We start from the raw sequence: 14,992 nt of genomic DNA, 5'->3' as shown, positions 1-14,992 counted from the left end.
TGACAGACTTTCAAAAATGTAATCAATTACAATGTTGTGTATATATGGTGCCACCCTCATATGACAGTCCAAAATGGAAGAAGACTTGCCTCTGACACCACAAAGTGTTCACATCCACAGCGATTGTGATTGTTGGAGGATGTGTTTGCAGAGGTATTGCTGATGTGAGTTCAAAATGCCTCTTTGATGCAACCTCCAATGGTTGCCTGATTTTGATAGAGCTTGTCCAATTATCAAGGTTCAGTCTCTTCTTGGACCATGTAATCTTTGTTGCAATAGCCCAATAAAGCAACTAAAGACTAAGACATCCACTGCCATAATGAGCAAAATGAATCCTCTGGTAGATGTTTTGCTCCAAAGAGATTTAGAACTTACCATTGCATGAATTCATATCTCTTTTCCCAGGTAAACATTCTAATTACTTGAACACTGAATCCAGATCTTGCTGACTGAATCTTGAAAGGGTATGAGGTCTAAGATGTTCTTGTTGACAAGAAATTGAGAATGAAATGAGAGCAACAGGAAAAATCATTTCTTAAAAATATAACTTGTCTGTTGTTTGTAGCCTGTTGTAAGTGAATCACAAAACTTCTGAAAGCCATTTGTAAGGGGCATGAAAATATGTCTCTTGCAAGTCCACACTGGTTAATATTCATGACAAATTCCACTTGGGCAAGGGTCCAGTGATATTGACAATGTGAAATACGAAAGAACAGAAGATCAGCCAGGTCAGACAGTGTATGCCAGAAGTGTTTTGAGCACAACTGCAGGTAAGATTGATCAATGAGGGTGTCTATATAAATTGTTTATCTTCCACAGGAAGTACCTAGCAGCACTATGTGGTTAGACTGATCCAAGACAGTGCCTGTATAGACTGGGCATCATCCACAGGAAGTGCCTAGCAGCACTATGCGAGTCAGACTAATCCAAGTATATCAGGTTTCTTGAAGTGGGTTTATTGGTGTAACAGGACTAAATTGGGCCTCATTCTTGGGGACAGCATAGCAGCACTAAGTAAGTTGTGGAAGTGGACAAGTTTGTTTTCTGGTGACTGATACTATAGATCAATTGTGCTCATGGCCCATTGCAATCAGTCATATGGCCAAGTCTGGTCATGAAGGAACAAGGCCATCTTGGCTGGCATAATGTAGTCCAGTTCTTGAAGGTGGGATGGGGTATAGGATATTGATCCACATATCTGATATGTGAGAACTGATGCATGTTGCTGCTCTCCATCTCACTGTCCAGGAATGACATGGTGTGAACTCTTGTATGCAAGCAATGTTTTCGTCCCTCAAGTTAAAAACTGACTTCTGTCCATAATAGGGGGCCCCGAGTGGCCGAGTGGTCTAAAGTGCTCTCCGTTACGGATCACTGCCATCTCACCTCTGTGTGCGTGGGTTCGAGTCTCGGAGTTGGCCAATGTGGGTATGTGAGAAAGCTTGTAAGCAGCTTCTCATGGGTCAGTGGTTCTTTCCGGGGTTTTCCTGGGTTCTTCCTCCACCATTAATACTGGCTGCCATGTATAGCCTATTGTGTGCTGAAAAAAGGCGTTAAACCCTACAACAACAACAACAACTGTCCATAATAGGCAAGTCCAACATGTATTGCAGGAATGACAACCAGAGAAAATTACACATGCTATGAAGCTGTTGGACAGGTCTCACCCAAGGTCTAAATCTGCATGACAAAATGGAGCAGACCAATATACATTTAGTAGTAAGTGTGCTGCTTTGAACTTGTTAGAAACCATGCAGGGTTACCCACTATGACATAAACCTGTAGAAGTGCATGTGACCTGTACAGGTATGAAATTATTCTCAGGATTAATTACCAGAAGTGGACACTAAATAAACAATTTGTGTCACAAATGACCTGTAGGCATGTGAATTTGGCTGCCTGTACAGGTAGAATCACTGCAGTGTCGCTTATAGTACTTACATATACAAACTGGAAAGCAAAAAAAAAATCAATTCTTGTAACAGCTTACCTGTAGAAAGGCCAATCGTTGATTGCCAATACAGATAAAAATCACTCATGCATTGCTTATAGTAACATGCATGAACTAGACACTACTGAGTAAACCATGTATAAAAACTTACCTGTACTTAACCAAACAAACTTAACCACCATCAAAAATTGTAATAAAGATTATGTGAATTTTATCTAATATTCTGGTCTAATAGTGGAAGCTATATAGTAATGCAAACAAGTTTTCTATATTACACAAAAACCTGCACATAAAAACTGAAGCACTGATGAACTAGTTGCTACAATATCCATTCATTATGAGATGATTTTACCTAATGATGTTCTTCTATACAGGTAAAATCAATTAAATGTCATGTATGCAACTATGAATTAGTGCTAGCGGATGGCCTAATGAAGGCAATGAAGCATCAATATATAATATCAATTCACAATAATACTTGAAGGAAGGCTCTTTATAATGGCCTGCACAGGAAAATTCAGTGAAGCTTGGAGACCAGATGCTATTTACATTGGTATAGAAAACTTACCTGTATGTATCTGGTCATAGCGGAAATTATACACATGTTAAGAGTTTTCTATAGCCCACTACAGACTTGCATATACATATAAATTAAAACTATAACCAGAACTATTGTGAAGTAACATAGGCTACCCGAGCAAGTACGTAAATACTATCAAGTGATGCCAAACTGATTTAATTATAAAAGCAGAACTTAGTCATCATGGGAAGAAAGAAAAGTTCGAAAGTAAGTAGACTTCCCTTCGAAGTGAAGACTCCTCCAACTTGTAAGTGTTGAGCATAGAAGATATTTGCCAGGTCCCTCTTGGTGAGAGTGTGCTACTTGGAATGCGTGGAAGTAGTAACCAAGATATTCATGTGATTTGGTGTCAATCACTGTACCAAGGGAAGATACTTCAGCCTGGCCACCACACCGGTGGACATATAACTTAGATTTTAACTAAAAGGTTTTAACCTGGGAGGGATGGATTAGCAAGGAAGTAGTAGTTCTAAGGTATTATGGTTGGGTAAAATATTCAAAGAAGAAATTATATGTATATCTCAGCAATTTTTCAATACAGCAAACATTTTCTTGAGATGCAAATTATAATAAAGGATTGCTGTTTCACATCTTGTGTCACTCAATACATTCATTTTCTTTTACTTTCTTCTTGGCTTAATGAAAGTTATAAATTTAATTTATTGTACACTGACATACAAGTTCTCATAAATGATGTTAAGCACTCTTGGAGGCTCACATGTTGGCATAGTGTGGTTTACCTTGGCAAAATTAACATAAAATCTTGCAGAAAACCACCAAGTGTGGCTGGGTTTACCACTTTACCCTCAAACATGCAAGAGCAGAGTACTGACTGGAGAGATTCAAACTAAGTTTATTATCACTGAGCTATAACGGTCTCTTAGTTTACCATTTTCCATCCTCCATTGGCATAACATACCAGCTGCTACAAGTTTGAATTTTATTTGTTGTCAACTGTACAACAAAATTCACATAATCTTTATTACAATTTTTGATGTTGGTATGAAGGACAATATAAAGGGCATTAATGTGCAAGACACAACTAGGGAGAAACTACAGATGTTGGATAGTTTACCATACTCCTATACTCGTTTTTTTCTGGGGAATGAACCCAGTGCTTCAGAAAGGCAAGAAAAGCATATTACTACTAGTGATTTATCTGACAAACATTTATCCATTGTCAACTATTTAACATCTAATATTCTGGTCTAATGAACAAATATGGTGACGGAGAACAGATAATGCTTGGGAAAGATGGTTCTAGATACACAAAGAATGTTCTTGTGAATATTTCTGCCCTAATGAGAAGAGCATTGTTTGCAAACATTGTTCTTGGGTTAAAAATTTACACCATCTCCTGAAGCAGGAATGAAGATGGTTGTGAAACTTATTGAACGTGATCCACCATGTTTGTAGTTCTAAGGTTAATTGTAGGTGTTATGGTGATTTTGATTGTGAACATCAGACATCATGTTCCTGGCAATGGAGTGAATATCCCAAAACAGGTGCCCCAAAACAGCCAGATACGTCTGCTTTACAATACAATCAGAATCAAGCAGAAAATGAAGATATCCATGGTCTGGCATTAGCTAAGGACCTCAAGCTGACACAAGAATATGTATGCATACATGTATTTGAGTTTAATGGCATGTGAGCACAATAATGGCTATATGGTGCCAATTATAAACTAGGTCAGAAATGTAAAAACAAAGAACCACTCAAAAAAATTAACATAAATGTAAACATGGAGTACAAGAGAACAAAAGATAAAAGGTAAACATGTTAAAATTCAGTACAATGCATATAAATTAAATGAGAACTGTAAAAAATATAAATCCTTAAAATATTGGAACAAATTTTATTATATAAACTTCATTCTCTCAATAAGTCCAATATTTTATTAGGTGGTACATCATCATCATATAGTTCCTAAGCTGAGTTCACATTAAAGAATTTCTGTCTCAATCGGTGGCTGTAGATACATTCAACAATAATGTGTTCCATTGTCAATGGAATATTGTGGTTTATGCACTCAGATCAAAGTTCACCGCTTCAAAAGATATGCACGAGTCAGGCAGGTATGTTCAGTATGCAATCAACATAATACTACCGGATCTGTTATTTGTTATGTATAAGGGATGCCATTTTCCAATGGTTCATCTGAAGTTACAAAGCTTGACTGATCAGTTTTCCATTCTGCATACTATTAACAAGCATACAGAATATACTGATTCATGTTATTTTTTGAAGTCAGTACAGTGTACATGGAATCCATCTGACATTCTGAAATAGGTGACTGCAGGGCAGCTTTGGCTGCTTTATCTGCTCTTTTCGTACTCTTAATACCGATGTGACTATGCAGCCAACAGTTCAGCATACTTTTTCCAGACTGTATTAGTAAAAGTGGTATCTGTAAGATCTGGGATATTAACAGATTGTCAAATTGAAGCTTTTGTAAGGTTTTGAGTTTTAAAAGGAAATTTAAAAACATGATGAAATTTTTTGTTTGAGAGATTTCAATGTAGTCCAAAGATTTTATTATGGCTGTAATTTATGTGATAAAATTGAGGCTTTATTTGGTAACTGGTTCAGGATGGAGCCATGAAGTGATATAATGACAGCTCCAAATTTGTCCCCATCTTCTTAACAATTTGTATACGGGGGATCTATGGCTATGAAAGGAGGCTCAGATTTTACTGAATTTATTCAATAAAAAAAAGAGGATATGATCAGAATGTTTTGAATTGGTAAAGATCAAAAATTACTTTTGCAGAACTTTGGGCACTAACATATATGTTTCTGAGGTCTCACTAGGATTTTAAAAAGGAGTCCAAGACTCCTATTTTGGTAAAAATTAGGAGTCCCACCAGCAAAAGTTACAGTCCCCTACCCCAGAAGCATATTGGGCATACCTGAAAGGGCTAAATGTCTAGCTGAGAAGAACCACTGGTTGCCACTGAGTTTACTTTTCCTAAATTCTATACGCCACTGACATATAGCTCTTGTTTGTCCATAGGAGTGAGACTGAGTTTTGTCAAACCAAGGAAAAGTCTTATTCCAAACATTAAGCCAGGCATAATGCACTTTCTTACACTGTTCCATCTGAAACTATCAGTTCAAGCAACTTTAGCACTCCTCTGAATCTCATTACAATCTTCAACAGTTTGCCATTTAACCCCAAAATACTTATCCAAATTTGCACACAGCATTTTGTCTGAGACTCATGCCTTGATTTCAAGGTCTCATGCACTAAGCCCCCTACTTATTGGGCTACAAACACAATAATGAAAGCTAAAGTAGTTGTTCATTTGATCTACTCTTATAATGACCACATGTATATCTCTGGGTCTTTCTCCCTCTGAATTTGGTCACTGTAAATATCAGCACATTTTGCCACCACTCAGCAGCTAGTCTGAGTCTTTGAACTTGCCACCCACCTACTGTGTCATGTTCTTATGGTGTACTTTTATAATGATAACATACACATCTTGGGGTCTTTCAGCCACTGAATTCTGTCATTGTAAATAACAGATGATCAATTCATCAACACATTTTCCAACTTAGCAGGTGACTGAAGCAGGACTGGCAAGCCACTGAATCTGCCACCCAGCTATTGCATGCATACTGAGGACTCCTGCATAAGTGACTTTCTGCATCTCAGATATTGCAAAAAAATTGCACCCAAATATGTGTAATTAAGTGTTTCTAAGACCTCTGTGTTTGTTGATGCCAAGAGAAAAGGTAATGGAATTTGGAGTCTAGACATAATTTTAGACCAAATTTCAGTACATCTAGGAAAGTATAGGTCCAATTGAGATTGTTTTAGTGCTAAACATTTTTTTGGCACCAATCACAAAGGTTACATTGTAAGTTTGATGTCAGCAAGTGTAGCAGTATATGGGTTATACAATGAACATGAAGGATGAGTTTAAAGCAACTAAAAAAAACTATCAAAGCAACAAATTTGGATGCATACTCTGTCCATCTTAACATGCACCCTAGGTACAAATTTGGACGCATACCATGTCCATTGTAACATGCACCCTAGGTACAAATTTGGATGCATACCATGTCCATTGTAACATGCACCCTAGATACAAATCTGGATGCATACCATGTCCATCCTAACATGCACCCTAGGTACAAATTTGGATGCATACCATGTCCATCTTAACATGCACCCTAGGTACAAATTTGGATGCATACCCTGTCCATCCTAACATCCACCCAAGGTACAAATTTGGATGCATACCATGTCCAGCCTAACATGCACCCTAGGTACAAATTTGGATGCATACCATGTCCATCCTAACATGCACATGCACCCTAGGTACAAATTTGGATGCATACCATGTCCATCTTAACATGCACCCTAGGTACAAATTTGGATGCATACCATGTCCATCTTAACATGCACCCTAGGTACAAATTTGGATGCATACCCTGTCCATCTTAACATCCACCCTAGGTACAAATTTGGATGCATACCATGTCCATCTTAACATGCACCCTAGGTACAAATTTGGATGCATACCATGTCCATCTTAACATGCACCCTAGGTACAAATTTGGATGCATACCATGTCCATCCTAACATGCACCCTAGGTACAAATTTGGATGCATACCATGTCCATCTTAACATGCACCCTAGGTACAAATTTGGATGCATACCCTGTCCATCCTAACATCCACCCTAGGTACAAATTTGGTGCAGTGGGTGAATAAGTAGTGAATTTAAAGTCTTGAAAACATTTTAACCAATTTTTAATTAATTTGGGAAAGTATGTCTAATAATTCAGTTATGGTACACAACATATATTTATCAAGATATCCACAGTGTAAGTTTGATGTCAACAGATCTAGTTGAATGAGAGTTACAACCCATACAGGATGGATGACTACAACTTTCAAGCAATTTGTGAAATTCCTGGAAAGCAGATCACAGTGACCCTCTTAAAATGAAACATCAATGTAAATTTGGTGGCAACAGGCAAAGTAGTAAAGTAATTATACCCAATACAAGGAAGATTAAGACAGATGGATACATGGGCAAACAGATGGAAGGGCATAGCTATATACTGTCATTTTAAAGTGGCTTGTTAACAACCTTCATCTTGTCTTTTGGTCATAAGGAAGATTAGGGTGCCTTCATACAGATGACAATGCTTACTGATTCAACAGTCCAAGCTTAATACCAATCCCTCTAATGGTATGGGACTTCTGACCATACAGAAAACCCTAAATCCAAACCGTAACCATTGCTGCTGTTTGCCATTAATGATACAAGTGATACATGTCTTGCATGCTAAAGCAAATGAGTCAACTAATGGTTCTGAAAAGAGTGCATACAATTTTTGAAATACTTACCGGTCATATTTTGGACATGGTAAACCAAGCTCTTTCATCACTCTTTCCATGACATCATCACACTTTCCTTAAAAATTAGGAAACAAACTGGTTTCATATATCTTGAAAAAGAATTGGCAAAGATGGCTAAATAAAAGTGTACACATCATGAAATCAACCAGGTAAACAAAGATGGCATTTGCCATAATATAATGTAAAACATGTTTTGGTCATGATATAATGTAGTGCATGTTTTTTTCATGATATAAAGCCTGATACAAGATAACATTACAATGAATGACAATGACGTAAAATAATTATTGCCTGATACAAGATGACATCATAATGAATGATAGGATGCAACAATAATACCACCTATTAAGAGATGAAATTATAATGAATGACATTGACATAAAGTTAGGGCTACCTGATAGGAGATGACATTATAATGAATGACAGTGATATAAAGTTAGGGCTACCTGATAGGAGATGATATTGTAATGAATGACAGTGATATAAAGTTAGGGCTATCTCATAGAAGATGACATTATAATGAATGAGTGACATAAAGTTAGGGCTACCTGATAGGGCATGACATTATAATGAATGACAGTGATATAAAGTATGGGCTACCTGATAGGAGGTGATGTTATAATGAATGACAGTGATATAAAGTTAGAGCTACCTGATAGGAGATGGCATTATAATGAATGACACTGACATAACGTTCGGGCTACCTGATAGGGGATGACATTATAATGAATGACTGTGATATAAAGTTATGGGCTGATGGGAGATGATGTTATAATGAATAAGAATGATACAAAGTAATGATTGCTTAATACGTGACATCATAATGAATGACAGTGATACAATGCAAGGACTGTCTTAATGGAGATGGCATTATAATGAATGACAGTGATACAATGCAGGGATTGCCTGAATGGAAATGACATCATAATGAATGACAGTGATACAATGCAAGGATTGCTTGAATAGAGATGACATCATAATGAATGTCAGTGATACAATGCAAGGATTGCCTGAATAGAGATGACATCATAAAGAATGTCAGTGATACAATGCAAAGATTGTCTTAATGGAGATTACATCATAATGAATAACAGTGACACAATGCAAGGATTGTCTTAATGGAGATTACATCATAATGAATAAAGTGACACAATGCCAAGATTGCCTTAATGGGGATGACATCATAATGAATGACAGTGACACAATGCCAGGACTGCCTTAATGGAGATGACATCATAATGAATGACAGTGATACAATGCAAGGATTGCCTGAATAGAGATGACATCATAATGAATGATAGTGATACAATGCAAGGATTGCCTGAATAGAGATGACATCATAATGAATATCAGTGATACAATGCAAGGATTGTCTTAATGGAGATTACATCATGATGAATAACAATGACACAATGCAAGGATTGTCTTAATAGAGATTACATCATAATGAATAAAGTGACACAATGCCAGGACTGCCTTAATAGAATGACATTATAACGAATGACAGTGACGCAATGCCAGGACTGCCTTAATGGAGATGACGTCATAATGAATGACAGCAATACACTAATTATTGTCTGATAGGAGATGATATTATAATGAATGACAGTGATACAATGTAAAGATTGTCTGATAGCAGATGACAATGTGTATGTGTGTGTCTCCGTGTGTGTGAAATTTGGTTTTTTAACATAGCTTTAAATATTTTTCAGTCATATTGCTATGATGTCTGCAATTTGACAGTTTATAGTGATGACTCAAACTGGGGCATCATACTAAGGACATGTAGCATCATGCTCAACCCTGTCATATTATTCTGAAACCTGGCTGACCAGTCCAAACACTAACCTCTTAATGCTGAGCGCAAAGTGAAGCAGCTGCTAGTACCATTTTTTATAAGTCTTTAGTATGACTCTGGTGGGGTTTATACCCATGACCTCCCATATCTGAGGTGGATGCAGATGACATTGTAATAATGGATTAGAGTTACAATAATTAAGATTGCCTGATAGGAGATGATATTGTAATGAATGATAGCAACAAAATATAAGGACTGCCTGATAGGAGATGACATTATATTGAATGACAGTATCTTAAGTAAAGAAAGAGATTGCCTGACAAGAGATGACATTATAATAAATGACTGAAACATTTCAAAATAACCTGATGATAATCTGAAATATGTCTTCTTCTTGTTGTTGTTGTTGTTGGGTTTAACATCATTTTTCTGCACACGATAGGCTATGCATGGCAGCCAGTATTAATGGTGGATGAAGAACCCGGGAAAAACCACTGACCCACGAGAAGCTACTGGCAAGCTTTCTCACATACCCACATTGGCCGAATCCTTGACTCGAACCCATGCAGACAGAGGTGAGATGGCAGTGATCCGTAATGGAGAGCGCTTTAGACCACTCAAGGCCACAAAATATGTCTTGTAAAGAAATATCTCACATATAAATGGACACAAATCTGACAGTTTTATTTCTAGGGAAAACAAGAAATTAGGGCTTATTAATGTAAGAAATATGACTTGCAGTTTGAATAAAAATTTTCACATAATAGAAAGACAATATTTAAGTTTATTTTTGTCACAAATAATAGGAATTTGGAAACAACATTTGTATTAATCATTGTATGAATCTTACATGGTGAATGGGCAGATATTGATTTAAAGGCATTACTATCACCTCCACATGGAAAATGGACAGCTATCCATTCTTTAGAAGGCAATACTGTCAACTCCACATGGAAAATGGGTAGCTATCCATTCTTTAAAAGGGATTATTGTCAACTCCACATGGAAAATAGACAGCTATCCATTCTTTGAAAGGCATTACTGTCAACTCCACATGGAAAATGGGCAGCTATCCATTCTTTAAAAGGGATTACTGTCAACTCCGCATGGAAAATGGGCTGCCATGAATTATTTAAATTACATTACAGTAACTCCACATAAAAAATTGACAGCTATCTATTCTTTAAACACATTAAAGTAAACTCTACATTGAAAGTGGGCAGCTGCCTATTCCTTAAAACATATTACACAGAACTCCACATAGAAAATGATAGCTATCTATTTGTTACAACACATTACCATGAACTCCTCATGACAAATGGACAGCTATTTATTCTTGAATGCACATTACCATGAACTACACATGGAAAATGGACAGCCATCTATTCTTTTTGAAACAATTACCATGAAGCCATAAGAAAAGTGGACAGCTGTCTCTTCTTTAAAACATAATACCATAAACTCTGCATGGAAAGGTGATGACTATCTATTCTTTAAACCAATTATGATGAACTCCACATGGAAAATTGGTAGCTATATATTGTTTAAATATGCTACAGTCAAATACACATGGAAAATGGGCAGTTATCTACTCTATAAAACCCCATTACCATGAACTCCATTTATAATGAAACTCATTGTAACAAAATACTGCATATTAAGGCATTCACCAGAAGCACCGTTCTGGTACTTTATACAAGTTTATTACATTGTAAGAAAATGTTGATATGAATATATCATTTCTGAACCACCTGGGTATAAATATATCATTTCTGAACCACCTGGGTATAAATATATCATTTCTGAACTAACTGAGCTTCATTATATCCTGACCATTTTGTATTATGGACAGCTTAAAATAACCAATTCTAAACAGAATCGAGGAATGTAGGTATGTATCACACAAGAAGATAAAATATCATTTATCCTTCCTGATACAAGACCAGTTACTTAATCCAACATATTTGTTAAGTTCCTTTTTTTCTTAAGACAATAAATGTTTATTCTTTGAATCTAATTGCTTGTGAATTTGACATACTTCAAGTCCAATATGGCTCTTCACTGTTCATGCACCACTTACCATTTATTTTCAATGTGGCCACATCATCCTTGGGTGTCCACTGAAGGTTGACAACATAAAGTTGTGGTCTCTTGTTAGGGCGTCTGTCCATGCACCACAAACAGGAATACTTCTTCAATATCTGAAAGAAAATCAACCACAATCATTATTACTTCCTGTGTAGAACTTGAGAGTAACCAGAATTATTTTTTTGTCTATTCAAATACAAGTAGCAGAATAAGTATCAATGTACTCTGGGCTGATATGACACACCAACCAACTTGCACGTCTCAATAAAATACAAGATGTGATATTATTTAGTTGATTGCCACACAGGAGAAACACAACACCATAGAACACACACACACACACACACACCATTTTATACAGCTGTCATCTGGTCACAATGGACATTCTAATTCGCTCTCCGCAACCTTTCTATATGAATGTCATGTATGGTCACCTGCTTTCTGCGGTTTCTCCCTCCCTTAGCCATTCACTGAAGTCTATCTACAGTGACTGCTTGGTCTATGCAAACTTTTGCTTCTTGAGGAAGGCTTTGTTCAGATAAAGAAATATTAGATTGAATCATATGTGTAAATATTACAAATCTTGATTGAAGTCACATTACTTCAGACAACTTTCAATACAAACTCAAAGGTGTTTATATGTCAAATTTGAAAGTGAGACAGTTTTTATCACTGTTCTAGAGAGTCAAAGCAATTCATTGCTGGTGGGTAAAGTAGTTGTGTTTATTACAGTAGAAATGGAAGTTACTCTTTGTGCCAGTGTTAAAGGTATAGTCTGATATCTTCTATTTACCTGTGATTTAAAACGTTTGTAATGAAATAAGTTCATCTTTGAGAAGGAATAAGAGTTACATCCCTTTTTATTAGGGTCTCTGGTCATTCAATATTTAAAACTTGTCTCTAAATGTGGGTGAAGTTTCAGTATATGGGACTCAAAGTAAACCATATATGGCTTCTTATCATACCCTAGTCACGGGTCTCTTAAATGAACTGGACTGTCTTTTGATCCTGGTGAACTAAGCCACTGGCTAATCAATCCAGATATTGTTAATGAAGAATGAACACCTGTTTCCAAGCCTAATTTATACAAGCTGGCCTACCAAAAAGTTGGTCCTATGCTTTACAGTAAGCTGTCAATCATTAGTAGTGTTTTGTCACAAACCAAACTAAGATAAGTGATTATTTGAAGTCAGTGATAATTTAATTTATAGGATGGATTAAAGTGTTGTTGTTGTTGTAGGGTTTAACGCCATTTTTCAGCACACGATAGGCTATACATGGCGGCCAGTATTAATGGTGGAGGAAGAACCCGGGAAAACCCTGGAAACAACCACCGACCCACAAGAAGCTACTGGCAAGCTTTCTCACATACCCACGTTGGCTGAATCCGAGACTTGAACCCACGCAGACAGAGGTGAGATGGTAGTGATCCATAATGGACAGCGCTTTAGACCACTCGGGGCCCCGGATTAAAGTGAGTGTGACACATTAACCTTAAGTGAAACATAAATTATGCACATATTTTATGGTATTTTGTTAAATAGTACACATAAAACAATCTTGACAAAATAATAATAATCCCCACACATTATGGTAAGAAACTTAATCCCCTCCACATAAGCTCTGCAATGGAGCAATAAAATACAAATCACCATTGCGCCTTGGCTGGCATGCCATGATAACTCAATCGTGGAGTGGCTGATCAGCATTACTGATTGACATTTGAACAGCTAATCAATGAAGACCACCCATGGAAAGACCAATATGTCATGAGTGATTAACAATGGAGAATAAACCTTTGTTCAGCTTCTCTTCAACAATATAAATTTATCCTAATATTTAAACATGAAAAGCCACTGAGGTATGGACACATAGATTCCAGATAGCAGTTTTTGTTTAAAAATGCAATCAACAAAAAAAGAGAACAATGAATTTTACACAGAGATGTGAACATGTTTAGTCCTTAAGCAATAATGTCCCAGTTATGAGATTGAATATACATGTACACAACTAACAACTAGTTAAATTCTGAATGCACATGTACTGTATGGGGCTAAATATTATTTCCTACTGTGGTATTTTTTTTATTTCATTCAACACAAGATATAAGTTTGTTTCAAGTAAGGCAAAGGAATGGCATAGTGTCCTTTTTTTATACCACAAATCAGAATAAAACAATAATTTTCAAGCATTTACACCACCCCCTTTAGAAACTTAAATGGTCTCTCCCTAACAAAAACTTGGCTTCATTGGATGTTCAGCAGAAATCAAGGTAGCAGCCATTGTAAACACTGTTATAAAATGTTTGCATCAGAAGATGTCAATTTCAGCTTGACAAAGGTGCGTTTATACCACTTGAATGACTTGGTGACTTAATACATGTAGCTCAAATTATGATTCAGTCATTAACAATGGAAGTGTTACTGACTAACATTTGAACAGTCATGGAATGATGACTACCCACATAAAAACCAATATCTCATGCAAGATTTACAATCAGTACAATTTCAAGAACCAAGTGATCTTAATTTCTATCAAATATATTGGGACAATAAAACTTTTTTACAAAAAGTCTTGTATATCCTGTATATGTCGAGAAGTCTGACTTCTTTTGCAATATGTTTTTACTTTTACTTTATTTTAATAAAACGGAACAAACTTGCTCACTGACTTGATGAGAGGCATACCTTTTTGATCTTCTGTTTAAACATGAAAAGTAATCCTCTAGGTTTAGGCAATTAAATTTCAGTTGACAGCCACTTTTATTTTTTTATTTAAGAAAACCAACCAAAACAAGAGTAAATTCTGAATTTACAAATCATGGAATGACCCAGTGAACAGGCTGAATATACATATATATTCAATTTTAACTACACGTGCATTGCAACGCCATTTAATTTATGGGGTTAGATTTTTCTTTCCAACCAGAATATTTTTTTTGTTGATTCATTCATCACAAAATAAATTTATTTATAACAAGAAAAGGAATGGCATGGTGTCTTTTTTATAATACAAATCTCAGGTTTAAACAACCCCTCTTTAATGCTGTGACTAGATGTCAGAGGAAATAGTATATTACTGAGAACTCATCAGGGCTAGATCAGGCCCCCCACCCCCACTAAAAATATCCCCTACATAAACACACAACTGTACAGTCACTTATCAATTGAAATTTGACCATTATTTTATTCTTGT

General features: G+C 36.2%; 1 protein-coding gene across 1 annotated transcript in view; it reads right to left on the bottom strand.

The window, feature by feature from the left end:
• LOC149803311 (uncharacterized) overlaps positions 1-14,992 on the bottom strand; it is a 71,399-nt gene that overhangs the window by 9,946 nt on the left and 46,461 nt on the right. Inside the window, exons 8-9 of the mRNA XM_089953009.1 lie at positions 11,790-11,910; positions 7,900-7,966 (exon numbers count right to left, since the gene is read on the bottom strand). Of these exons, the coding sequence (XP_089809135.1) occupies positions 7,900-7,966; positions 11,790-11,910 (188 nt within the window). The remainder of the gene's footprint in view (positions 1-7,899; positions 7,967-11,789; positions 11,911-14,992) is intronic.

The sequence above is a fragment of the Sinohyriopsis cumingii genome, chromosome 3, assembly GCF_028554795.1.
Source record: "Sinohyriopsis cumingii isolate HCF-2022 chromosome 3, ASM2855479v2, whole genome shotgun sequence".
Taxonomy (NCBI): Eukaryota; Metazoa; Mollusca; class Bivalvia; order Unionida; family Unionidae; genus Sinohyriopsis; species Sinohyriopsis cumingii.
This window is presented reverse-complemented; position numbering and strand designations above follow the sequence as displayed.